Here is a 25,652-nt window from a genome sequence, read left to right as displayed (position 1 = left end):
GAATGGAAATTAGCAAAGCATGTAAGGATCAAACATTCTGATATAATAAAAAGTATGTTGGACAATGGGGACAAACATACATTTAATCCCAGCTAGCCTAGTTATGAACTGTGTGACTTAGCAAATTGTTTAGCTTCATTGATCGTTAATTTTTCATCTGTAAAATGGGTATGATAATACCATTTCACAGGATATCTGATTCAATAGAGATGATATACCTAAATAACCTACTACAATGCCTGACCCATAGTAAATACTCAATTAAAATAGTTACGTTTTTGCCACTTTTGTTTCTAATATTAAAGAATAGGGAATGGGACGTACAGGAAGCGGGCATAAGCAAATATGTTTCTGTTCTTCTGAACTACACATGAAGACTTTCTGACTCTAGCTTGTATTTCTGCAAGTAATTTCTTTTAGTCTTATGCCCATTTATGGACTAAAGAACAACATTGAGAAATTATTGGACTCACTATTGGTGTTCACAGCCAATTCCAGTGAATGGTAACCCCCAAGAATTTTTTTAAGAATGTAATCTGATACTTTGATTAGTTGGAAGAATCCTCCATATTATCAGTTTCTCTACAGAGAGTTTATATATAGTATGTTTATGAGAAGAGAAAAGAGCCACAGGAAATAACTTTAAGTATAAAGAATAAGAGTGGCATTTGCTCCTGTATAGCTTTCAGCACATTTTCTGTACTGCCTAACTGTCTTTTTTCCTGTGAATTTTTGAGCTTTCTTTATGTACAGAACACTAAAAATTGTTCAATGACTTAAACTATACCTAAGTTTAGACTGACAAAAATCTGGCACCATCATTTTCATGTCTAATTATGTATAAGATAATCCTTGACTAAATAATTTTAGAAGGAAAAAACAAATTAATAGCACTTAAATATATATAAAGATGTTAGTCTTTTCTAAAGGATTATAAGCAAAATACAGGTCTAAATCTATTTAAAGTTATTTAACAAATAATTAAAATTTAATCCTTTTAGTGCATATTTTTTCAGCTCTCTGCTAAATTATATTGTTAAAATTGTTACAATATATTTTAAAAACATGCATCTTTTTTATGGTAGAGTTTCTCTTAATGGCATTTCAGAATGACAGGGTAGCTTTGGAAAGAGACTATTTAAAATCATTTTATTGTGGGGGGGTCCTCTAAGAAATCAGCTTATACTAAATTTTATCTTGTTTATGGCTTTAAGTGTGTTTTATTTGAATAAGTTTAACAAATATTAAAGTTTACTTTACCAAAAAAATTTTTATGAATTGCTTTTGAAAAAATAATAGAGCAGCAAATAATGCTGTTAATGAGTGATTAGGATTTTCAGTGAACATGTAGACCTCATTTTTAATTTTTAACCTGAATGTCATGTCATATTTTATAATAATTTTATATGACAGTCTTCTTAAATATACTTTATTTTATTATAGTACTAAATATTTCTGAAAGAAGAATTTTTAGTGCTGTATACAATTTCTAGTATTATTTGTCATCACATAAGCTATTGTATAGGCTTATTTCAAACTTCTAACTTGTATTGCCCACCACTCCAATATAGAGAAGTTAGATTCTCAGAATGCATTAACCACAAAGGGTTTTTATATATTTCTCTGCTGATAAAGTCTTCCTTCCTTATCCTCACAGTAGTTGGTTTTAGAAATACTGCTTATGAGACTAAAGTGGATGATAATCATAATTTGATTACTGATTCATATTTTTCTCTTCTTATTAAAAATGCAACACATTATAGAAATTTTAGAAGTCCAAGAATAAAGATAAAACATGAGCCTATAATCCCACTATGTAGGAATAATTATAGCTAACACGTTTAAGTATATTTCTCCAGTTTTATTTTTACATATTTCTTTAGCCAAAAACATATATTTATAATATTTGGAGCATATTCTACATGCAAGTTTTGTCTCGCCCTACCAATACCATGACATTAATTTCATTCCTTACTTCCAATGCCATTTTTTCTCTTCAGAACTCTGAAAATAAAGAATCCCCTGCATCCATTATATATATTTTTTTATGTTTCAAAGCTTTAAAAGCCTAACTCCTCTTCATCATTACCTTCCTTGTTGCTAGCCTGCCCTAGCAGTGTAACACAAGTATTTTCTTTTTAAAACAACGTTGTATGATGTATTTCATATATTAAAAAATAATAATAATACAATTAACACCTGCATGTTCACTCCTCCATGTACAGAGCAGAACACTAACATGGAGTTGAAGTCCTCATTTTATATACTATTTTATAATACATATTTTCCCTTAAAATTCTATTCCAAACATTCCCTTGTCCTTAAGTACTTCTTTAGGAAATATTGTAGAATAATTCTCTCCCCCACCACCAAAATAATGCATGAACATCTGTGGTAGAAATTGTCTAAAGGTAACCAATGTTTAGTTGGTGTGTGTATAGCATGAACTTTGTTTCATGCTATACACAGTTTTCTCTATATTTTTAAAATTAATTATTTATTTTTGGCTGCGTTGGGTCTTTGTTGCTGCACATGCACTTTCCCTGGTTGCAGCGAGCAGGGGCTACTCTTTGTTTTGGTGGGCAGGCTTCTCATTGCGGTGGCTTCTCTTGTTGCAGAGCACGGGCTCTAGGCACGCGGGCTTCAGTAGTTGTGGCACATGAGCTCAGTAGTTGTGGTGCATGGGCTTAGTTCCTCCGTGGCATGTGGGATCTTCCTGGACCAGGGCTCGAACCCTTGTCCCCTGCATTGTCAGGCAGATTCTTAACCACTGCGCCACCAGGGAAGTCCCAGTTTTCTCTGTTTGGCTGTTTGTTTGTTTTCTTTAACTTTACATTATGTCTTGCAAATCTTCATGTCATTTGTTGTGGAAGGGAGACTAATATACCCCAAAGAGGTCCCCTCTTAATCCCCAGAACCTGTGAGTATGTTCTCTTACATGGTAAAAGGGGCTTTGCAGATGTGATAAAAGGATGTTGAGATGAGAGTATCCTGAATCATCTGCATGGGCCCATGTAATCACAAGAAAATGCAAGCAAACAGATTTTACCTTAGAGCCTCTAGAAGGAATGCAGCCTTGATGACACCTTGATTTTAGCCCAATAAGACCTATATGTGGCTTCAGAACTCTAGAACTACCAGATAATACATGTCTGTTGTTTTTTATTTTTTGTTTTTGTGGCACGTGGGCCTCTCACTGCTGTGGCCTCTCCCGCTGCGGAGCACAGGCTCCGGATGCACAGGCTCAGCGGCCATGGCCCACGGGCCCAGCCGCTCTGCGGCATGTGGGATCCTCCTGGACCGGGGCACAAACCCGTGTCCCTGCATCGGCAGGCGGACTCTCAACCACTGCGCCACCAGGGAAGCCCATATCTGTTGTTTTAAGCCACTAAATTTGATGTAATTTGTTACAGCAGCAATAGAAAGCCAACAAACTCATATTTGGTCTATATCATTTGGAGGGAGGAACAGACATACTGTTTTACTGCATAGAAGTATCCTAATTTATGTGACTACTATGTATTTATGTAAGTTTCTGAATTTTCACGTTTAGAGAAAAATATATAGACATCTATATCTGTATATGGTTGTAAATAGGTACTAGTATTTATTTAGGATAATTACAGGGTACTTGATCTTGTGTTTAGAAAGATAATCTTCTTCATTATTGTCAAATACTCATAAAATGCAGTTGAACTGCATGTTTGCCCATAGGCTAGGGTAGCATATTAAAAGAATGAACTGAAGGTAGTCATACCTAGGATTTGTGAGAATATTCTAGATAATATTCTCCAGCAAAACACATAATAACCTGTGTCTTGTAATTTCAGTTTGCTGGATCAAGTCAGTTTATAAAATAATTATTCGTCCTCAGATTTTCAAAACTTGAACTACTACCGAAGGACTAAATATGTCCTTTGTATGCGTAAATATGTACTCTGTATGATTTTCAAAGATAAGACAAATTAAAGCATTGTTATTTCTAATGTATCACTTATTTATGGATAGAAAACTAAAGCTTCACTGTCTAGAAAGGATTTCTGCTCAAAACCTAATGAAAAAACCTTTTGGGAGGCAAAATTTGCTATAGTTTTGCTAAGCCACTTCATGTTTCATGGAAAAAAAGATTTTTGTACACTTCCTAAACCCTTTAGCACAAATGTTAGCTTCAGTTTTTTGCCCCCTGATAAATAGGACTTAAAATAGGGCTTAATAGCTTGCTTCTGGTTTTTTTTTTTTTGTTTTTTGGAAAGCAGTAGGAATAAAATCTGTGATTGAAAATAGACAAAAAAAAAAAAAAAAACCTTTTTTTTAGTACAGAGGTCTGACTTTTCTGGTTAATCTGATGGATGTAGGTAGCTCAGAGCTATATCATCTGGCCATCCCTATTGATAACATTGGCCATTTCACATAGGGCTGCATAAAGACTCCCGAGGTCTACAGTTCCCTCAACGGCCACTAGAGTCACTGAGAAGAAAAAAAAAAACTTCAGAAAACACAGCATGAATAATGGCAGCAAGAGAAGCTCCTGGTTATAGCCCACTCATATATTTTTGAAATGTAGGTCAGATTTAGAGGAAGTGAAAGAAACTTCCTGTTGAATTTTCGTTTATAGCATGTGTCTGGAAATCTCTAAATGTAATTTCTTGGTGTAAAGTAAACTGCAGAAATCTGGGATGTGTCAGTCTGCTTTATGTTTATTGAAGCCATTCTATTTGAAGCTGAAATGTAAAATTATATAGTGGAGTGAAGAGCTACAATTAGTTTAACAGACATGACCGTATTCCTCAATTGAAAAGCTGTCAAGATCTCAACAATCAGATACAAAAAAGATCCAGGAATGCTGTAGAATCTTGTCTCCTAGGAAAGATTACATTTCCCTTTGGTTGCTACACATCGCTCTGAATATTGTACTATCTTCTAGCCTCTTTTTTAAATTTTAAATTTTAAAAAAATTGAAGTATGGTTAATTTACAATGGCCTGTTAGTTTCAGGTGAACAGCAAAGTGATTCAGTTGTACATACATATATCTCTCTATTTTTTTCAGATTCTTTTCCATTATAGGTTATTACAAGATACTGAATATAGTTCCCTGTGCTATACAGTAGGCCTTGCTGTTCTACCCTCTTTTTTGTGGTTAAAAAAAAAAAAAAAAAAAAAAAAAAAACCTGTCAAAGGAGTTACACATATATAACATATTGATAGATACTGACATAAATCTATCTTTACTCACCTGTGGGGCTAAGGCTTATGTGGAGGATCACTTTTCTCCATATCACTGCTTCCAGTGCTCTAATAGTGAAAATTAGCCCAAAAAAGGGAATGTTTTATCTCTAAGTGACCTACCACCATTGATCAGGAAAGTCTAAATGAGCGGTTTGAGTAGTTGAGGAAAAATTCCTTTTAGTTAGTGTAGACATAGATTATCAGATCTTTAGCTTTGCAAGAAAGTTATCAAAAATAAGATAAAAATTTTAATCTCCATGGATTCCATGGTCTTATCCATATTTGACAAACTGAACTCATAAACAGCCTAGTTTCTAGTGAATGCTCATCTTAGGTCCTTATTAAATGTTGTATGTTACGTGAGCACATCAGTAGGAAAAGATTTTCGCTCAGCTATTAATTTTGATTTCAACTAAAATGGATAATGTTCGTATAAATCCAAACCTATCTGCAGTAATATATTTGTTAAATTGTTCTGTGTGATGCAATGAAGTAAATAGTTTAAAGCTGACCTAGTGCTGTGGGCTAATAGTAACAAAAACACAAAACATGTTATCCCAACAGTCAATGCCATGATTTCTTAGTGTAATTTTCACATTTCTATGTGAAGTTATAGAGAAGGTACGAGTCTGTGTCATGTAAATACTCTTTAATTTAGAATTTAATTTTATTAATGATGGTTTTGCCTTTCAGTATGTACTGAAATGCTTTCAGTACAATACTTCTGAAAGTTAGTTTCAAAATAATGCCATTGGCAAGTAAGATAGAAAATTTAATAAAATATAGACATGGCAGAAATACATTAATTTAATACAAATAATAGAATAATTTTTGAATGAATCATTTATAGGTATATCCCAAGGCACTATAAAGTTCTACAATGAGACTTATTCTCAGATGCATCTTCATTCTTGGAAATTAAAGGCTACATTTCATTTTTTTCAGTATAAATCTGAAGTTAAGCAGAATTTATTGGCCTTCCCAGTTGCCAAAGTCTAACAGTATCATTTCCATAAACTCACATAATGAAACTCTGTGATGTAGACTTCAGGCACACTGAGCCAAAAATGAGCCAAAAATGAGAGAATTTGAATCAACGTGATCACAGGTCTAGGCAGCAAGCAAATCTCTATCACCCTTACCCCTCAAAATCTTTGAATGTATGAAATTAAGATTACATTATTTTGGTCCTCTGTAAAGAAGTGTACAGTTGAAGAACTGAAGATTAAGAATTACAGTCTGATCTGCAGTTTTTAAATGCTGGTGACAGTTTGCTCTACAGTTGTACTGAAAGGTATTTCCAATGCTTTTGGGTAAAAGACCTTGAATTTTTGAAAAAATGTGCTTTATTCATTTGTTTGCTAAGTGAACAGAAATTGGCTGTGTGATGGACTCTAAGTGCCCTTGACAATAAGCAGTGCATTTCTCATAGTTTTATCATGTTGTTTAGTTACAGATGAAGTCCCTTGTTTCACATTACGTAAATCAAAGTCATCTTGCAGCCTCATGCATTGATATGATGTATCGTACATTTATAAAAAGCACAAAAAATCCCTTTCCCTCTACATCTGAATATACTTTACACTAAGTGATTCTTGGCCCTAAGGTGAAGATTTGATTTTATGTGGTTCTTTAATTTTCTGCATTACCATATTATTCAATACCATCTGTTTTGGGTGTTTCTCTCTCCATTTGTTTGCTGGCAAAGGCTATTGCAAAATAGAACTATCCATTATTTAATACAATTCCCCAGGCTTCTTCCTCACTGATCCTGGGCCCCTTACATATTACAGAGGTGATTGTGTGTCATTCTCTTCTTTGCCTTCAGAGTAGAAGCCTTTTTTATTTTTCTTTATATTCCTCTTATCCAGTGCTTGGCATGCAAGAAGCCCATAATGAATCCTATCGTATAGTTTGCGCACTACACAACAGTAGAGGGAGCCATTTACGTTGTTGTGTATGTAAATGTACCATTAGAATTAAGCAGTGTACAACCTATACAACTAGGCTTGGTGTCCTTGTAACAAATTTGATTTCTAGATCATCTGATGCAGAGAAAGACTAAATATAGCCGGTCTTTTACTTGTTTCAAAAATGTCAGCAGACCTTTTCCATTCCTCTTCATCTGTAATTATATTCAGACTCTGAATATGTTGCACGACCAGGAGGTATATTTTCCATTATCATTTGGTATTGGTTTTGAGCCACAGAGACCAACACTGAGCACAAGAAGAGGTTCTTTCTGGATTTTTTTGATAAGTGGAGAAGATTCTGTGTAGTACTCAGAATCAAAGGAAGAACTGAAGAACCAAGCATCAAGAAAAACAGTGAAGAAAACAATAGAAATCTCTACCCCTGCGTTTGTATGATCCAGGGCCATTCACATTTTCTTACTATACTGTCTACTTTAGATTCTCTGAAAATGTGTGTTTGCATTGAAGGGGGTGTTATATGTGTAATTTCTGTGATTAGAAGTCAGTGACCAGCAAATATGACATTTGAAGGAGGTTTCCCCAGTGGAATGATGCTGGGGGTTGGCAATAGTTAGGGTAATCTATTGCAGTGGCTGTCAAAGAATCACTCAGCTTTTTTAAAAAAACCTTTGATTATAATCCTGGGAACAAGATTAATTAAGAGCAGTCTATTTTACCCAGATTCTTAAGGTTTTCAGTTTTGTATCTTAAATATTGAAGGCAATGCCATCCACTAGTTTCACTTGGAAGTTTAGGATAGGGTAGCTTGAGTGGTTACATTTATGAGATAAAATTTGAGTGCATCTTCCCTCATTTTTCTTGAGATGTTCTTCTAATTTTTGTACGTATTTTCAGAAAAATACTTTTTACCAAAAAGGCATAAATTTTAAGACCCTTCAGTGCTGATGGGCAATCTGATTATTTGTTTCTATTAAACTTTTTTTCTTTGCTATTTCCTTTCATTCAGTTGGGACAGTAGATTTTTTAAGGCATATGCAAGTGACGTTCATTAGGATTATATACCTTCTGTATATAAAAGATTTTGTATAGAGTGAAGATTAATGTATCAAGTGGTAATAGCCCCAATTTTCAATTATCCAAGATGGATTAACTAGTTTATAGATTTACCAGAATAAAAAATAACAGCATATTTGAGAAAAACATTAAAATTTTTACAAATTACTGGAAACATGTACTGTTTATCTTGTTTACAAATACACAGTAATCTGTAGACAGCAGAATGTAACACTACATTGTATATATTGCATTTTGGGTGATGACTCTCTTCCTTGCAGTCAGATGAGAGGTCTCTGCAGTAGGCTTTCTCTAGAACAAAGATACCTCTGACATGTATTATAAAAGGAGAGGCAGGAGAAAACATGGCCACTACAACAAACCAAATCCAAATATTTACAGGTGGAGTTAAGTGAGGAAAGGAGGGGAGAAGGGATAATGTACAAAGGAGCCTGAGTCTCTGTCTTTCTTGAGTCCTAGTGAAATACTGGAGAAGCGTTCTTAGCTAAGAGAATTAAAGGAATAATAAATCTTCAACTAATTATTTATGAAGCAATTCATGTGATAAACTCTCATACTTGTATTGTTTTGTTATTTTTAACTGCAGAATGGTAAATGCATTCCTAACTGTTGGTGTGATTTAAATGAATTAAGTTTATCATAAATCCATTTCATCCCTTGTGTTAAAAACATATTATTTAAGGTTATCTTTATCGTCTTTATCTGGACTTTACCATTCTTCCCTTTACTCTAGTAATCAAGAGTTGATTTCTATATCTGTTTCATAGAAATCATCTTTGTCAGAAATTTGCCTGAAGAAATAGTAAAAAATTAGAGTAATTAATTATTGATGTTAAATTACTTCACTCCATAGTTAATTCATACCCTAGGCTAACCACACATTTCTTTCCATTTCCAACCTTATGGAAGAAAGATGACAATATTTTACCAATCACTAATTTTTACAATAATTTATAACTAATGTAATCCCTATTTGTAAAAAATTTTTTTTTTTTTTTTTTTTTTTTTGCGGTACACGGGCCTCTCACTGTTGTGGCCTCTCCCATTGCGGAGCACAGGCTCTGGACGCGCAGGCTCAGCAGCCATGGCTCACGAGCCTAGCCGCTCTGCGGCATGTGGGATCTTCCCGGACCAGGGCACGAACCTGTGCCCCCTGCATCGGCAGGCAGACTGTCAACCACTGCACCACTAGGGCAGCCCTGTAGAAAGATATCTTTGAAAAAGTACTTCATCAGTTGAGGTCAATGTGAACATCTTACTGAGGGAGTTCAGTCTTTTAAAGAGTTTGGTAAAAGTAGCTGCATCATATAAAATGTAAGAATAGAATAAGGCCTATGTATATTAAGATCTAATATTAACAATAAATATGTTTCAGTATGCTTAATTACTATATGGTAGGTCACAGATTGTGTTCTCTTCTTTTAATTATGTGATGATCTAGCTGACTAGATAATCAGAAAATGTTCCCATCATTGACATCTAGGAATTGTAGAAAAAATATAATAGAAGTCCTTTTACACGCATAGATGAGCCAAAAACAAGAGGGCTCTGGCCAAAAAAAAAATGCAGTAAGCTTCTGAAGTAATGTGATAGTTGTCCTGGTAGGAGTTTGTTGGACTTAAAAATCTGGGTTCTTGGGTTTATCTCCCACATAAAGAAAAAACATTGTGGCTTTGCAAAGTGGGAACTGAGATGATTGTATACAGCCAGAACCCTTGGGTACCTACACCCTTAATAAAAGTTGGATCTGGTATAAAAACTTTGCAAACAAGCACAGGTTGTCAACAGGAAGCATTCTTTCTATCTCATCCATGAACGCATGTTAGGACAAAATGGCTCTTTTCGGTATTCATTACCATGAATATGATCCAACATTGAAGCACTTAGTGAAAGCATATGCAAAACTGCTGTGAAAGGGCCCTCTTTCAACTTTGACCTCACAAGGCAACCACAAATAAAGTACAACTAAATGAGTTCACAATAGGATTCCAAAACACAAAGTGACAACATATCCCACTGTAAGAGCCAAGAAGCATGAAAAAGAATATTTTAAAAGACTGACAGAGATGATAAAAAAAACATGTTCACATGATTAAAAACACACAAATTTCAAAATGTGAGAGAAAGGTGTTTTGGGAAAAAAGAGATGATTTGAAAATTGAGGAAAATAAAACATATAAAAAATGTACTTAAATATCTCAATTTCAGAGTTGAAGAGCAGAGTAGATGCAGCTGAAGAGAGCACTAATGGATTGGATGATAGAGCTGAAGGATTCTCCCAGAAGGCTGCCTAAAGTGGTTAAGAGATGGAAATACAAAAGAGTGCTTGAGAGTTATTGACATCAGAATGAGAAGAGCAAACATGTACCTAAAGGAGTTCTAGGAGAAGAGAGTAGAGAGAATGTGAGAGGAATTAGATAAATAGATAATGGTTAGAATGTTTGTATGTTTGTGGATCTTCAAATTGAAAGACATACCAAGTACCAAAGAAGATAGATAAAAAACTCAGGACCTAGACACATCTTAGTGGGACTGCAGAACTACAAAGACAAAAAGAAATCTTAACATTAATCAGAAACAATGTTACATGTCCATTATATCCAATAAAAAATTAATTAGAAACCAAATTAATGAAAGAAGAGCAAGGTGATTGCAGACTTCTATTTTTATAAATGCTAGAATAAAATGAAATAATATCTTCAATGTGCTGAGGGCTGATAAAGTCAACCTACAATTCTACAGTCAGCTACTGTTCCATTATGAATGAATGCAAACTAATGAGAATTAAGGAAACAGTATCTGGGCCAGTTTAGTATTCATAGGTCCTCACTGAAGGAGGTACTGAAGGATGTACTTAAAGAATAACAGACTCTCTAGAAAGTAATGATACAGAGATTACTGAGAAAAGAAATTGCCAAATATATAGGCAAATCTAACTGAGCACTAATGGTTTAGAAAAAACTGTCTAACTTGAGAGTTTAAAAACTGAGATGGAATTACAGGAATGCCTTGGAGATATTGTAGGTTTGGTTCCGGACCACTGCAATAAAGCGAGTCACGTGAATTTTTTGGCTTCCCAGTGCACATAAAAGTCATGTTTACAATATACTATAGTCTATTAAATGTGCAAGAGCATTATGTCTAAAAAATTTTACATACCTTAATTTAAAAATACTTTATTGCTAAAAATGCTAACCATCCTCTGGGCCTTCACTGAGTCATAGTAGTAACATCAAAGATCATTTATCACAGATGACCATAACAAATATAATGATAATAAAAAAGCTTGAAGTATTGTGAGAATTACTAGAATGTGACACAGAGACATGAACTGAGTAAATGCTGTTGGAAGAAATGGTGCCAACAGACTTGCACAATGCAGAGTTGCCACAAACCTTCAATTTGCAGAAAATGCAGTATCTGCTAAGCACAATAATACAAAGCACAGTAAAATGAGGTATGCCTCTATAGTGTCAGATAAAAATAACATGAAAGATTGAAGGAAGAGATTGGATTAAAAGTGTTTGATATCCATACCTTTTTCAAGAAGAGACCAGAGATACTTTTTAACTTGAAGCATCTCGAGTGAATATGGTACACAGAATAATGTCCATGTTCTAATCTACAAAACCTGTGACTGTTATACAGCAAAAGGGACCTTGCAGGTGTGATTTTGTTAAGGATTATTGAGATTGGGAGATTATCTGGAATTATCTAGGGGATCCTAATGTAATCACAGGGTGTGGGGAAAGAAGGAGGCAAGAGAGTGGGAGAAAGAGATGTGGTGATGAAAGTAAAGGTCAAAGTGATGCAGTTGTCAGCTTTGAAGATGGAAGGGGACTATGAGTCAAGAAATCCACGCATTTATAAAGCAGAAACTAACCATTGTAAAGCAATTATACCCCAATAAAGATGTTTAAAAAAAAAAAAAAAAAAAGAAATCCAGGCAGCCTCTAGAAGCTGGAAAAGGCAAGGAAACAGATTCTGACCTAGAACTTCCAGAAGGAACAGAATCATGCTTACACCTTGGTTTTAGCCCAGCAAGTTCTATTTCAGACTTCTGATTTGGAGACTGTAAGATGTGTTAAACTGCTAAATTTGTCAAAGTTGTTATAACAGCAATAGAAAACTAGTACAGTGTACTTTAAAATGTAGAAGTAACTGTAGATCAAACACAATCTAATGTTATTTTTCAAAACAGTAGCAGAAGAATGTGGAAAATAAAACTGCATATGAACAAAGACAAAAACAGAAGAAAAGGACAACTTGGTAAATAGCAATCACAAAAAATAGAGAAATCCAAATATGTTAATTAGAAATATTAAATTCACTTATATAGTATATAATGAGGTTTTACAATATTAGTCATATGCTATTTATAAGAGAATTTATAAGAGAATTAGAATTAGAATTATAAGAGAATTAGAGGAAATGAAGGTGAAAGTAAAACAAAGGAAAATATATGCCAAGCAAATATTAATGTTTTACTAATATATTAATATTTGTTAATGTCAGATACAATAGACTTTAACACAGAAAACATTAAAAGGGATGAGTAGGGTTTTGCACAGTAATAAAAACAATAATTCAAAGTAAATAATAAAAATTTAGAGAGAGCTTCGACATAAACAGCACAAATTAGTAGAATCACAGGGAAACATCATCAAATTTATAACAATGGAATTTTAAGAGCTCTTCCTTAGTAGCAGATGCAAAAATAAATTCAAAATTTCTCATTCTGTTGAGCAACTGTGTATCTGGGCTTGTTATAGCTAGATCTAATGAACATGTATAGCTTTGCTCCAAACTATTAGAGAGTATACATTTTAAACATGCACAGAATATTTATAAGACTATGCATAGAGTTGTGGATTCTGCTGGATGAGCCAAGCAAGATATGGATTGAAAACTAACCATTGTAATTACCGATGTAGATGTCACTGGGGACATTGAAAGGAGTGTTCCACTTAATTTTTAAAGATTTTTTGGGGACTTCCCTGGTGTCGCAGTGGTTAAGAATCCGCCTGCCAATGCAGGGGACACGGGTTTGAGCCCTGATCCGGGAAGATCCACATGTCGCGGAGCAACTAAGCCCGTGTGCCACAATTACTGAGCCTGTGCTCTAGAGCCCACGAGCCACAACTGCTGAGCCTGAGAGCCACAACTACTAAAGCCCACGCGCCTAGAGCCTGTGCTCCACAACAAGAGAAGCCACCGCAATGAGAAGACCACACACCACAACTAGAGAAAGCCCATGCGCAGCAATGAGGACCCAATGTAGCCATAAATAAATAAAATAAAATTTTAAAAATAAAGTTATTTTTCATTTTGGAATGGCATTCAGATGGCTATAATAGAGGAATAAAAATAGTTTTTTCCTTTCTCCTTCACACACAAATTGTCATATTGTTTGTAATAGTAAAAATTCTATAGAACCTAAATGCTCATTACTAGGAAATTGCTTAAATTATGGCACAGGAATAGAAGCAACAGCAACAACAAAAAACAGCAAAAACATCAACAACTGACTTGAGAGCTTTCTATGTGCCTGGCATTGTTTTAAATGCCTTGTATGTGTTAACTCATTCAAACCACACAGAAAACCTATGTCTTAAGTGTTTTATACATGTTAAATCATCTAAGCTGTACAATAAATCTATGTGGTGAATAGATATCATTATTACCTCTATTTTTTAGGTGAAGTGACTGAGACAAAAGAAGGTTAAGTAAATTCCCTAAGGTCACAAAGCTAGTAAAAGGTAGATAAAAAGTTCTGCTTTCATATAGTTTCCCTTTAAAGCTCATTACTAGTTAGGGAATGTTCTCCAAGATATGGTAGTTAAATAAAGAGAAAATTATAGAATTTTATTCACGGTCATATCCCACCTGTGTAAAAATACTAATTTCCTCATGCCTTTATTAAAATTATCAGTCTGTTGCCAATCTTAAGATATAAAATGTTATGTTGTTTTAAATTATATTTCTTACATTTAAATCTTCAATTTTGAAATTATTTTTATGTCATGTGAAGTAGGGATCTTAACAATATTTTTCAAACAGAAAACCATATCCCTACACCAGATATTTTTCTTGTAATAAAACAATGAAATACTATAAAATTCAAAACAAGATGGAATTTTTATGAAATATTGCATAGGAAATAGGACATAATGTTTTAGGATTGTATCAGGTAAAAATTATAACAATTTAATTCTCACATTTTCTTAGAATTAAAAATTAGTTAATCTTATTTCCAGTTTTATTAAATTCTTAGAGATAAAGAGTATGGTTCAGGGCTTCCCTGGTGGCGCAGTGGTTGAGAGTCTGCCTGCTGATGCATAAAAGAGTATGGTTCAGTTATTCATTATAACTATTAAAAATGAGTCAGTCACATACTCTGTGGAAGAAACAATATTTTCTATTTTTCTTTCTAGGAAAGATTTCTGTGTACACAAAGATGAACCATGTGATACTGTTGGTAAGTGTACATAAAAATTTTTACAGTTTGGAGGAGACCTGGGGAACTTGAACACGTCATTTGTTTAAATATAGAAAATTATTTGAAAGTGCTAGTTTGAATGAAACACTTTTAGAATGTCAGTGATATATATTTTCAACTTATATGTTTGTCACCACTTCAGTTATTAATGAGACAACCTGAGGACATGTATGTACTATATATTGGAGAAAAGTTTAAATGATGCTTTAAGAATATCACAAGGTCTTTTTTGTGTTTTTTCCCCCAGAAATATACCCATGGATTCAATAAAATTACATTATTATTCATAAACTGAGGCACAATATGTTAACGTCAGTAGGATTGACCTTTTTCAGGCTAATGGATTTGTTTTTGAGTTATACATTTGAAGATCTTTGCAGACTGTGAAAGAAAGTCCATCTAATTTGCCTGACAAATGAGGATTTTCTGTACATAAAGTAGCAAATTTTCTATATTTTGTCCTGGATATCTAAAATCCCTAAAATGTAACCATATAGCCAGTAGGATCCATGAACCACAGTTCTTAATTTTGAGAAAATACCACATTAATGCTAATATAAATGCATGTATATAAATTTACCTATCTAAACAGATAGATAGCTAAAACTGTAGATAAATAAAATTATATAACGATTTATATATATGTTTAGTCTTAAGACACTATATATATGTATAGTGTCTTTTGTTTTTTTTATTTTTGGGCCGCGCTGCGCGGCATGTGGGATCTTAGTTCCCCGACCAGGGATCGAACCCGCGCTCCCTGCATTGGAAGCGTGGAGTCTTAACCACTGGACCACCAGGGAAGTCCCTATATGGTTTTAATAAGGTATTACTATTGGGTTATTGGTAAGGTATATTTAAGAGTCATGATTTGGTTTTGATGTGTCATGTGGGGTTCATTACTATAGTGTAGTGTGTATTTTAACTTAACCATTGTTGAGGTGTTATTTATTCCTTGTGAGACGAACAATAAAAAAGTGGCAAAAACAGAATAAATTAAGTACCACTGGTGCTTAAAAGAGTAATTCTAACTAGTTCTGTTAACTTAAGTTCTCACTAGCCTCCTCAGATGATTAAATCTGAGATAGTAAGTGGAAAATAGTTATAATAGTATGAAGCAGATGATGATGGAATCAAAGGATTGTTTGATTTAGAAGGGACTGTAAAAATAAAATGAGCTGGACACCTAAGGAAAAGCTGAATTGATTTAGGGATGATCTTCCTAATGTTAACTAACTTGCTTCCTGCAGTTTTGTTGTCTTCTTGCCTGAATCTTCAGAAATTAAATCTTGATATATAGCTTTAATCAACCTAACCATGGAAGCATTTGATTACCAATAATGCTTGTCTCAAAATAATTACCTTTCCTCTACTTAAACAACTATGTTGCCCCTAAAACCTTCTCTTAATATAGCCAGATCAACTTCTTGCCTTAGTAGAGCATCTGAGAGAAATCAGCAACTCGGACAGTATCTTCCATAATTATGGACTCTCACCACCTCTTTACAGCATGGATGCGTGGACTAAGAAAGCAGTTACTAATGTGAGGCGAACCAATTTCTTTTTGACTATGACTACGTTTTATATCTTGCTAAATCTTCTAATTGAAAATAGCATGCATATTCATGCTGTGAAACATTTTCTGGGTTGAAGCACATTTGAATAATGAGGTAGCTTGGTATATTTGGAATTATTAGTATAATTAGAATATATATGGTTCGGTAGCACAGTGGTGTAATCAGTCCCCAGCTCTGTTCATCTTGTCCATTAAGAGCTTGATAAAAACTAGCTTTAAATATTATAGCATAGGATGTGGAAAGTCCGATGCCCTTTCTGAGATCTGTGTTTCTGAGTGCTTAGATTCTCAAGGTCTTCTCTGGCGTCACTAAATCCTAGTTTTCCCCTCTGTATCTTGTGGCATTTCTTTTTCTCATCCCAAATATGAGACAAGTGTCTTTTTTCATATTTAGTCTTGAGCAGAGTAAAAATCTGAGATATTTCTTTAGGGGACATTGAATGAAAACCTCTAACAACCAGATCAGAAGAGTAGTCTCTTTATCCCAATCCCTGTCCCCACACAAAAAATCTTTTCACATGAACCATACTTATGCCTAGAGTTATAATACATTGGTAAGATTTATAAAGACATTTGTGTGAAATAGACATGGCGGTTGCCACCCTATCACTCATGCGTCCACCACTGTGCAGCCGTGATGCCAGGTAGAAAAGGATACTCCTCTACAGTTGGGTCATGATTTGTCCAGGCCTATCAAAGGGATCGTTTCAGGACCTCAGGCCTAAGCAGTCAGCATATGGAATTGCTATGGTTGGGACATGCGACCTGTAACCTATGTCTGCTTCATGAAGCTGAAGAAAGAAACATTTTTCATGGTTGAAGCTTGGTCATGTCTGTCCCCACTGTGTGTAAACAAGGAAGGATGCAACCATGATTACTATAATAACAAAGGAAACTAGCCTTCAGATGAATCTGAATTCATACACTGCAGAATGGAGAGATGCAGGCTGCCTTTATCCTTAATGACATTGTTGAATTATGGCATCCTCCACACCTTGGACCTGGTCTAACCTTTAGGCTTCTGAATGTGTAAGCCAATAAATATCCTTATTATTTAAGCCAATTTAAAGTTTTCATTTCTGTAGCTTGCAGCCTAAGGCATAGATCTTCCCTGATACTCATATACTCTTTTATAAGAGAAGAAGAATATGGGGCAATATTAATAATATCCACTCTTATTAAGAGAGTGCTGATAAACTGCTCTGTGATTTGTCCCCCAAATTAAATAAGCATGTGTAGCCTACTGGTGATCTTAACAGCTCTCAATCTCTAGCATAACAAAACAGAAGAGATTTAGAGCTTAAATCAATTGAATATCTGTTGACACACATTTTTAAATCTCCTCATGTATATTATGGGTTTTTTTTTTTTGTCAGATGCTTAAGTTCATATATCCCTTCTTTCTTTTATCTATTTCTGATGTGAAGTCAGTCCATTTCACGTTGGATACTATAGTGAAAATACTGAAATAGAGGAAGGAGAAAGGAAAGAAGTGGATTTAGTATTTATTAGTTTGGATAATATGGGCCTGAATGGTTACTTTACCATGAAAATTTCCCCTACTCTCCTACATGTAGTGAGAGGGGAAGGACAGCAGTTAAAAACTTTGAATTCTGGTTGTTAATTTGAATTGTAAATGGAGAGAAATGCCTGTATTTTAAAAGCAATGTAATACTTATACTGTGCATTGTAACTTGAGCAACACTTTAATGGACATTTTCTCATTTATTTTCTGAAACTCTCTAGCTTTGTTATCATTACTGCTTTACAGATGAAGGAAACTCTGAAACAGAACAGAGCATCAATTTTGAAGTCAGACATCTAGATTTAAATCAGTGCTCTGCTATTTATTACCTACATGAATGTGGGCACATTATTTAACACCTTGAAAGTTTGAATTGCTCACCTTTAAAATAGAGCCTATGTTATTGACCTCACAAAGGCAGAGAGTTTTTAATTGGCACTGAGTAGGCACTAGTTTCTATCACATCCTTTTACTCCCTGCAGAGAAGTTGCATATTTGTCCAGCATCACTGTTAGTAAATGCCACATGGTGCTAACCTCTGTCTCAGATCTTACTATAATGAGAGGCAGCTTTCCTTTATAACATGATGCATTTGTTAATCGAGGACAATACAACTAGAAATCTGAAGGTGAGAAAAATATCTTTGAATGAAGTTTTAGAATAAAATTGTATATATTAAAGTATATAAAGAAATAGCTAATATAAGCTTGGAAGTAACTTTTACTTACCAGCATTTAAAATTTGAAACAATAAGATATTTTGCTTGTTTACTGATGCAGAAGATATGTGCATTTTAAATGAGCCAGGCCGTATCAGTGCTATGGAATATTATAAATAAATGTTTCAGTTGATAAGTTATACTTATTTATTAAGCTTATGTTTGAAAAGCTGTTTAGAGGGTAAAAGTTGTTTTACCACCTCCTCAAGCACATTCTTTCCTGTGGTTTTAGTTAGGCAGATTAGTAGATAGGTATATAGATACTGGGAGGAAAAAAATGCTATTAAGTGTTTTAATCAGCAAAATATCAATTCTCAAACATATGTGTGTTCATCTTTTCACATACCTGAAATTGAGATTAATTTTCTAATCAGTGGCCTATTAGAATTATGTCATAGTTTCAGTCAAAGTTTTTTAATCTTAGGTTTGGATGAACTATGGTGCTATCCTTAAATTGAAAGAGAAATAAAGTATAATTCCAGATGCAAGTCCCAACTATTACTACTGGTATTGCTAGTGAAGTTGCCTTACTTTCTGTGGCTGGCAGAATAATGGTCCCTGAAGATGTTCATGTCCTAATGGACCTGGAACCTGGCAATATGTTAGGTTACATAGCAAAGAGAAATGAAGTTTTCAGGTGGAACTAAGGCTCCTAGTCAACTGACTTTAAAATAGGGAGATTATCCTAGGAAGTCTGGTATGCCCAATGTAATCACAAGCGTCCTCAAAAGGGGGAGAGGGAGGCAGAAAAGCTCAGAGTTGGAGAGAGATATGATTACTGAAGAAAAGCACAGAGAGATGTGATGTGAGGATTCAACTTGTCATTACTGGTTTTGAGGATGGAGTCAGGGAGCCCCAGGTGAAGAAATATCTAGAACATGGAAAAAGCAAGGAAACAGATTCTCCACTAGAGCCTTCAGAGGGAGCACAGACAGCCTCATGATACATTGATTTTAGCCAGTGGGATCTGGGTCAAACTTCTAATGTAGAGAATTGTAAGATAACAAGTTTGGGTGTTTTAAGCCACTAAATTTGTGATATTTTTGATAACAGCAACCATAGAAAAGCAATATACCTTCCAATAATTAATTACTCCCTCCCATAACTTATGGAGAAAGAGTAAGGAAACATGGTATTCTTAAATCTTTAGACTGTGGGTTCAAAAATTCTGTCTCAATAGTTTTAAGAACTGGTGAAGGGTTTGGGATTAGATAAAACACTAAAATTTGGATCATGTTATATAAATATATATAAGGAGCAACGAACTGGGGCTATGGTAACAAACATGATTAATTATAGTTGGCCATTTCTAGCAGAGAGACTAGACAAAAAAATAGCCTATATCATTCACTAGCAAGCTACGAAATCTAATCAGTCTGTTAAAATCTTTCCAAGAAAATGCCAAACCCTAATGATTTCACAGATGATTTCTACTAAAATTCCAGAAAACAGATCATTCCAATATTATACAAGCTATTTTAGAGAATAGAAAAAGGTGAATTCAAACCATATAAATTTCTTACCATATTCTAAAGCGGACAGTGTAAGAAGGAAAAATAATAAGCCATTCTCACTCAGGAAATAAAAGAAAGAATTCTATATCAAATATTAGCAGATATTATCTCACAATGTATTTTTTAAATAACCAAGTAGGGTTATTTTATTTGAGATTTATTCTGGAAATACAGGGGTAGTTTAACATTAGAAAATCTTAAAATGTAACTCTGTAATCCAATTAAAGATAAAAACCATATGATCCGGCTTCCCTGGTGGCGCAGTGGTTGAGAGTCCGCCTGCCGATGCAGGGGACACGGGTTTGTGCCCTGGTCAGGGAAGATCCCACATGCCGTGGAGCAGCTGGGCCCATGAGCCACGGCCGCTGAGCCTGCGCGTCCAGAGCCTGTGCAACGGGAGAGGCCACAACAGTGAGAGGCCCGCGTACCACAAAAAAACAACAACAAAAAAAACATATGATCATCACAATGGATAAAGAAAATATCTTTCAGGCAATTCAAAACTCTTGGCAAAATAGGACAAAGTAGGAACTTTATTAACCGGGTTAAAGATATTTATAAAAAAATATGAATTTTTTTTTAAATAGTGGAGCATTAAAAGCATCCCTTTTGAAATCAGAAACAAGGACAGGACCCTATATTCACTATTTCTGTTCAACGCTGCGTTGGAACATTTAGGCCTTAAAATGATGTGGACGTTATGATTGTCTACATTTAAAAAAATAGAGAATATGGAGTTAATTGTTAAAATTAATGGAAGAGTTAGGTGGTTAGATAGCAAATCAATATTGAATAACCAATTGCATTTTATATGCCAGCAATTGGCAGTGACACATTTTATTTAAAAATTCTATGAAATATATTTAAAAATACACAAAAAATAAAATTATTTGGAATATATAATATAATAACAAATATCTAAGACATATGGAGAAAATTATTGAGCTATCTTGAAATTCAGTGAAGAAGACCTGACTCAATGAAAAGATAAAGTGTATTTACAGTCTGAAGGACTAAAGATGATACAAATATCCATTTCCCTCAAATTGATCTGTTGATACAACATATTTCTTTAAAAATTCTAACAAATTTTGGAGGAAAATTGAAAGGCTGATTCTAACTGTTATATGGAGGAGCATAGGCCTAAGAATTGCCAAGAGACTAGGGAAGAAAGTATATGGAGAGGAAATCTTCTCTATTAGGTATCAAGATATGGTCTATAATAAATAGGGCAATGCAGTTACACATATTTGGGAAATGAACAGTGGAAAAGGAGGAACATGATATTAAGATAGTCATTCAGATGGAAAAATGTTGAAATGAATTCCATATGGTTTAGATTTTTTTAATTTAGAACAGAAAATATAAAAATATAATTTTATATTTTTGAGGTAGAGACAAATTTCTGAAAAAGAACACAAAAATGCTAATCATGAAGGAAATGCTTAATGAATTCAACTATATTTATATTGAAAAGTTCTATCATAAGACATCATATTGACAGTAGAGGAAGAAACGAAGCTTCTCTCAGGGAGAAGACACCATATCTCATGGATTTTTTAAGGTGCCTTCATTGTCATTAATTTCAAGATATGCCATTATTTTATGTTTCTTTTTTCTAAAGAAAATATGATGAATTCTAATTGTAAGACATTATTTTAAGATGTATCACAATGTGAAATAATGTGAATCTTGGAATTAGTGTTCTGTAATAATTGCAACACATGTAATCAACAAAGTATTGGAGCCCAGAGTATAAAAACAACTTCTCTGGGACTTCCCTGGTGGCGCAGTTGTTAAGAACCTGCCTGCCAATGCAGGGGACATGGATTCAAACCCTGGTCTGGGAAGATCCCACATGCTGTGGAGCAACTAAGCCCATGCCCCACAACTACTGAACCCGCGCTCTAGAGCCCATGAACTACAACTACTGAGCCCGCGAGCCACAACTACTGAGCCCGTGTGCCACAACTGCTGAAGCCCACACACTATAGAGCCTGTGCTCTGCAACAAGAGAAGCCACCGCAGTGAGAAGCCCAGGCACCACAACAAAGAGTAGCCCCCGCTCACCGCAACTAGAGAAAGCCCGTATGCAGCTACAAAGACCCAACACAGCCAAAAAATAAAAAAAAACAACTTCCCTAAATCAGTAAGAAATAAACAAGCAGATAGACATGCTAAATACAGTGTCCCCCTTATCCAAGGTTTCACTTTCGGCGGTTTCAGTTACTTCAGTCATCCAAGGTCCAAACTAATGAATGGAAAATATCAGAAATAAACAATTTGGAAGTTTCAAACTGCACACCATTCTGAGTAGCGTGATGAAATCTCCCACCACCTTGTGCTGTCCCACCTGGGACCTCAATCATTCCTTCCTCCAGTGTTAGCCACTTATTAGCCAGCTTGGTTATCAGGTCGACTGCTGAACTATTGTGGTGCCTGTGTTCAAGTAACCTTCATTTCACTTAATAACCGACCCCAAAGCACAAGAGTTGTGATGCTGCCAATATGGATATGCCAAAGAGAAGCCATTAAGTGCTTCCTTTAAGTGAAAAGGTGAAAGTTCTGGACTTGATAAGAACAGAAAGAAATCATATGCTGAGGTTGCTAAGATTTCCAGTAAGAACAAGTCTTGTATCCATGAAATTGTGAAGAAGGAAAAAGAAATTCATACTTGCTTTGCTGTCGCACCTCAAACTGCTAAAGTTATGGCCACAGAGCATAATAAAGCTTAGTTAAGATGGAAAAGGCATTAAATTTGAGCAATAAGACATTTGAGAGAGAGATCACATGTTCATAAGTTTTATTACAGGGTATTGTTATAATTGTTCTTATTGTTAATGTCTTACAGTGCCTAATTTATAAATTAAACCTTATTATAGGTCCATATGTATAGGGGAAAAACATAGTGTATATAGGGTTTGCTACTATTTGTGATTTCAGGCATCCACTGGGTGTCTAGAACATATCCCTGATGGATAAGGGGGGTACTAATGTAGGGCAAAAATGATAACTGCCTAGGATAAAAAAGTTAACCACCATTTTTAAAAGAGGATACATCAAGGGTGAATTTTTTAAAAAAGAAAAGATATCAAACTCATTAGTAATAAGGAAAATACACATTCAGATTAAAAGATTTCTACCAATGAGATTCATAAAATTAAAAGTCTGACATTATCAAGTGGCGGAAAGAATGTGAATCTATGAAACACTTTTACGCTTCTGGAAGGAACATAAATTGGTATAACCACTCTAGAAAACTTTTGGCAGTATCTGCTAAAACTGGCATATATATAACCTGTGACCATTAATTCCATTCTTAGGCATATACCTAAGATAATCCTATGTGCACTAAAGACATGTAACAGAACATTAGTAGTCATCAATCAAGAGTACATTAATTGATCAGTGTTTGATGAATGAAGAAACCACAGTGTATGTGTCGTGTTTAACTGGAAAATATCACCTGGCGGGAGAGCATAGAGGTGATAAGGTATAAAGCCTCAAACTTTGAAGAATTTCAACATTTTCATTTTCAGTTAGAGGATGAGAATTCAGCAGGTGAACCTGAGAAGATACATTTACCCTAGCAATGTAAACATGCAAGCATAAGTTATCAAAGTCTAAAGTTAAGCTTGCTTCTCTCTCAGGAATACATGGTGGTTAGAACACTTCACACACCCTGCCTTGATTGTAGGGTATTATCATTTTTAAGAATTTCATTTAATTTTTAAAACTCACAAGATGTTGTTATGGTTTTCTGTAGACAGTGCTTAATTAGACTTGCTCACATATTTATAGTTTTATTAGTTCTTCATTCTTTCTTACAACTCAGATCTTTCTTCTGACAATATTCTGTTGCTGACTGAAACAATATTAGAATTAGAATTTCCTTTAGGAAAGATGTGCTGGTCGCAAGCCTTTAAAGTTTTGTTAGTCTTAGAATGTTTTAATTTCATTCTCATTCTCGTGAGGTATTTTGACGGTAGAATCCTAATATTCTGGGTGCATTGTTTTGTTTTGTTTCAGCACATCGTAGATCTAGTTCACCTGCCTTCTGGCATCCATTGTTGCTGTTGAGAAATCAACTATCAGTCTGAACTCCTTTTAATGTGATCTACCTGGGCTCTCTATTCTGTTTCATTGATCTATGTATCTGTTTTTATGCCAGTACCATACTGTTTTGATTACTATAGCTTTGTAATATAGTTTGAAATCAGGACGTGTGATATGTCCAGCTTTGTTCTTCTTTCTTAAGATTGCTGTGGCTATTCAGGGTCTTTTGTGGTTTCATATAAATTTTCAGACTGTTTGTTCTAGTTCTGTGAAAAGTGCTATGGGCATTTTGATAGGGATTCCATTAACTCTGTAGATTGCTTTGGGTAGTGTGGACTTTTAAATAATGTTCTTCCAATCCATGAGCACAGTATATCTTTCCATTTGTTTGTGTCATCTTCAATATCATTCCTCAATGTCCTGTAGTTTTCAGAGTACAGGTCTTTCACCTCTTTGGTTAAATTTACTTCTAGTTATTTTATTCTTTCTGATGAGATTGTAAATAAGATTGTTTTCTTCATTTCTCTTTCTGATAGTTTGTTATTAGTGTATATAAATACAACAGATTTCTGTATGTTAATTTTGTATCCTGCAACTTGACTGAATTCATTTACTAGTTCTAATAGTTTTTTTTATGAGGTCTTTAAGATTTTCTATATCTAGTAGCATGTCATCTGCAAATAAGGATAGTTTTACATCTTCCTTTCCAATTTGGATGACAGGTGCTGTCTTTGTCTCAGTGTGGTGGCTAAAGCTGAATACCTTTGGATTTCAGTTTGGCAAATGCCCACAGGCAGCCAAGCACATTAGTGCCAGTTCCAAACTCTGCATTTCTCCTTTCTTTTTCTTTAGGCCCTCACTGGTATACAGAGCCTTGCATTTAAGAAGATTTTTTGCTATTTTTATTCTAGCATTTGTATGCCAGAAGTGGAAGCCCAAGAAAAAACTTTTAAAGCATTATTGTATATATTTTTATACATGCTACAGTTACACTTGGTCACAGAAATCCACTTCTCACACATGACACTGATTTGGAGAATTGGTGTTAAAAACAAAAAACAGTGAGAAGTCATGAATTTGTTTTATATTTTTGCAAATCACTTTGTATCTGGTTCGTAGAAGACAGCAGGGATCTTATATCTGCTTCTGCATGTAAGGTGTTGGTATTTGTTATTTTGCTTTAAGTGTATGAGGAAAATCTGACCTCAAAAAGATGTGTAGTTGGAAAATGGATGAGTATTTTCAGATTATTGTGAGTATTCTTATTGAAAGTATACTAAAACTCAGTGGTATTGTCTTAGTGGTTAGTGGATTGTAGCAATGTAGAATCTGAATGCATATCAGTAATCATTTATAGTCTGTTACATTAATATCTGTTGGTGTATCTCACACTTTAAGTAGATGTTTTAACTATGGATAGCATTTTAGAGAATCATTGATTCGTCAGTGGGAAAATATGGGTTCACTGTATTAGGCAGATCTTCTGTATGTTGACACATTTCACTATATTATATATATATATATATATA

The 25,652-nt window shown here is 34.5% G+C and overlaps 1 protein-coding gene across 1 annotated transcript in view; it reads left to right on the top strand.

Annotated features, from left to right (window-relative positions):
- Positions 1-25,652, top strand: part of ADAMTS19 (ADAM metallopeptidase with thrombospondin type 1 motif 19) — a 218,438-nt gene that overhangs the window by 22,693 nt on the left and 170,093 nt on the right. Inside the window, exon 5 of the mRNA XM_024761933.1 lies at positions 14,670-14,713. Within this exon, the coding sequence (XP_024617701.1) occupies positions 14,670-14,713 (44 nt within the window). The remainder of the gene's footprint in view (positions 1-14,669; positions 14,714-25,652) is intronic.

This window comes from Neophocaena asiaeorientalis, unplaced genomic scaffold (assembly GCF_003031525.2).
Source record: "Neophocaena asiaeorientalis asiaeorientalis breed wild unplaced genomic scaffold, Neophocaena_asiaeorientalis_V1.1 scaffold385, whole genome shotgun sequence".
Classification (NCBI taxonomy): domain Eukaryota; kingdom Metazoa; phylum Chordata; class Mammalia; order Artiodactyla; family Phocoenidae; genus Neophocaena; species Neophocaena asiaeorientalis.
The sequence above is the reverse complement of the archived record's forward strand: the minus strand, read 5'-3'. Positions and strand labels throughout refer to the sequence as shown.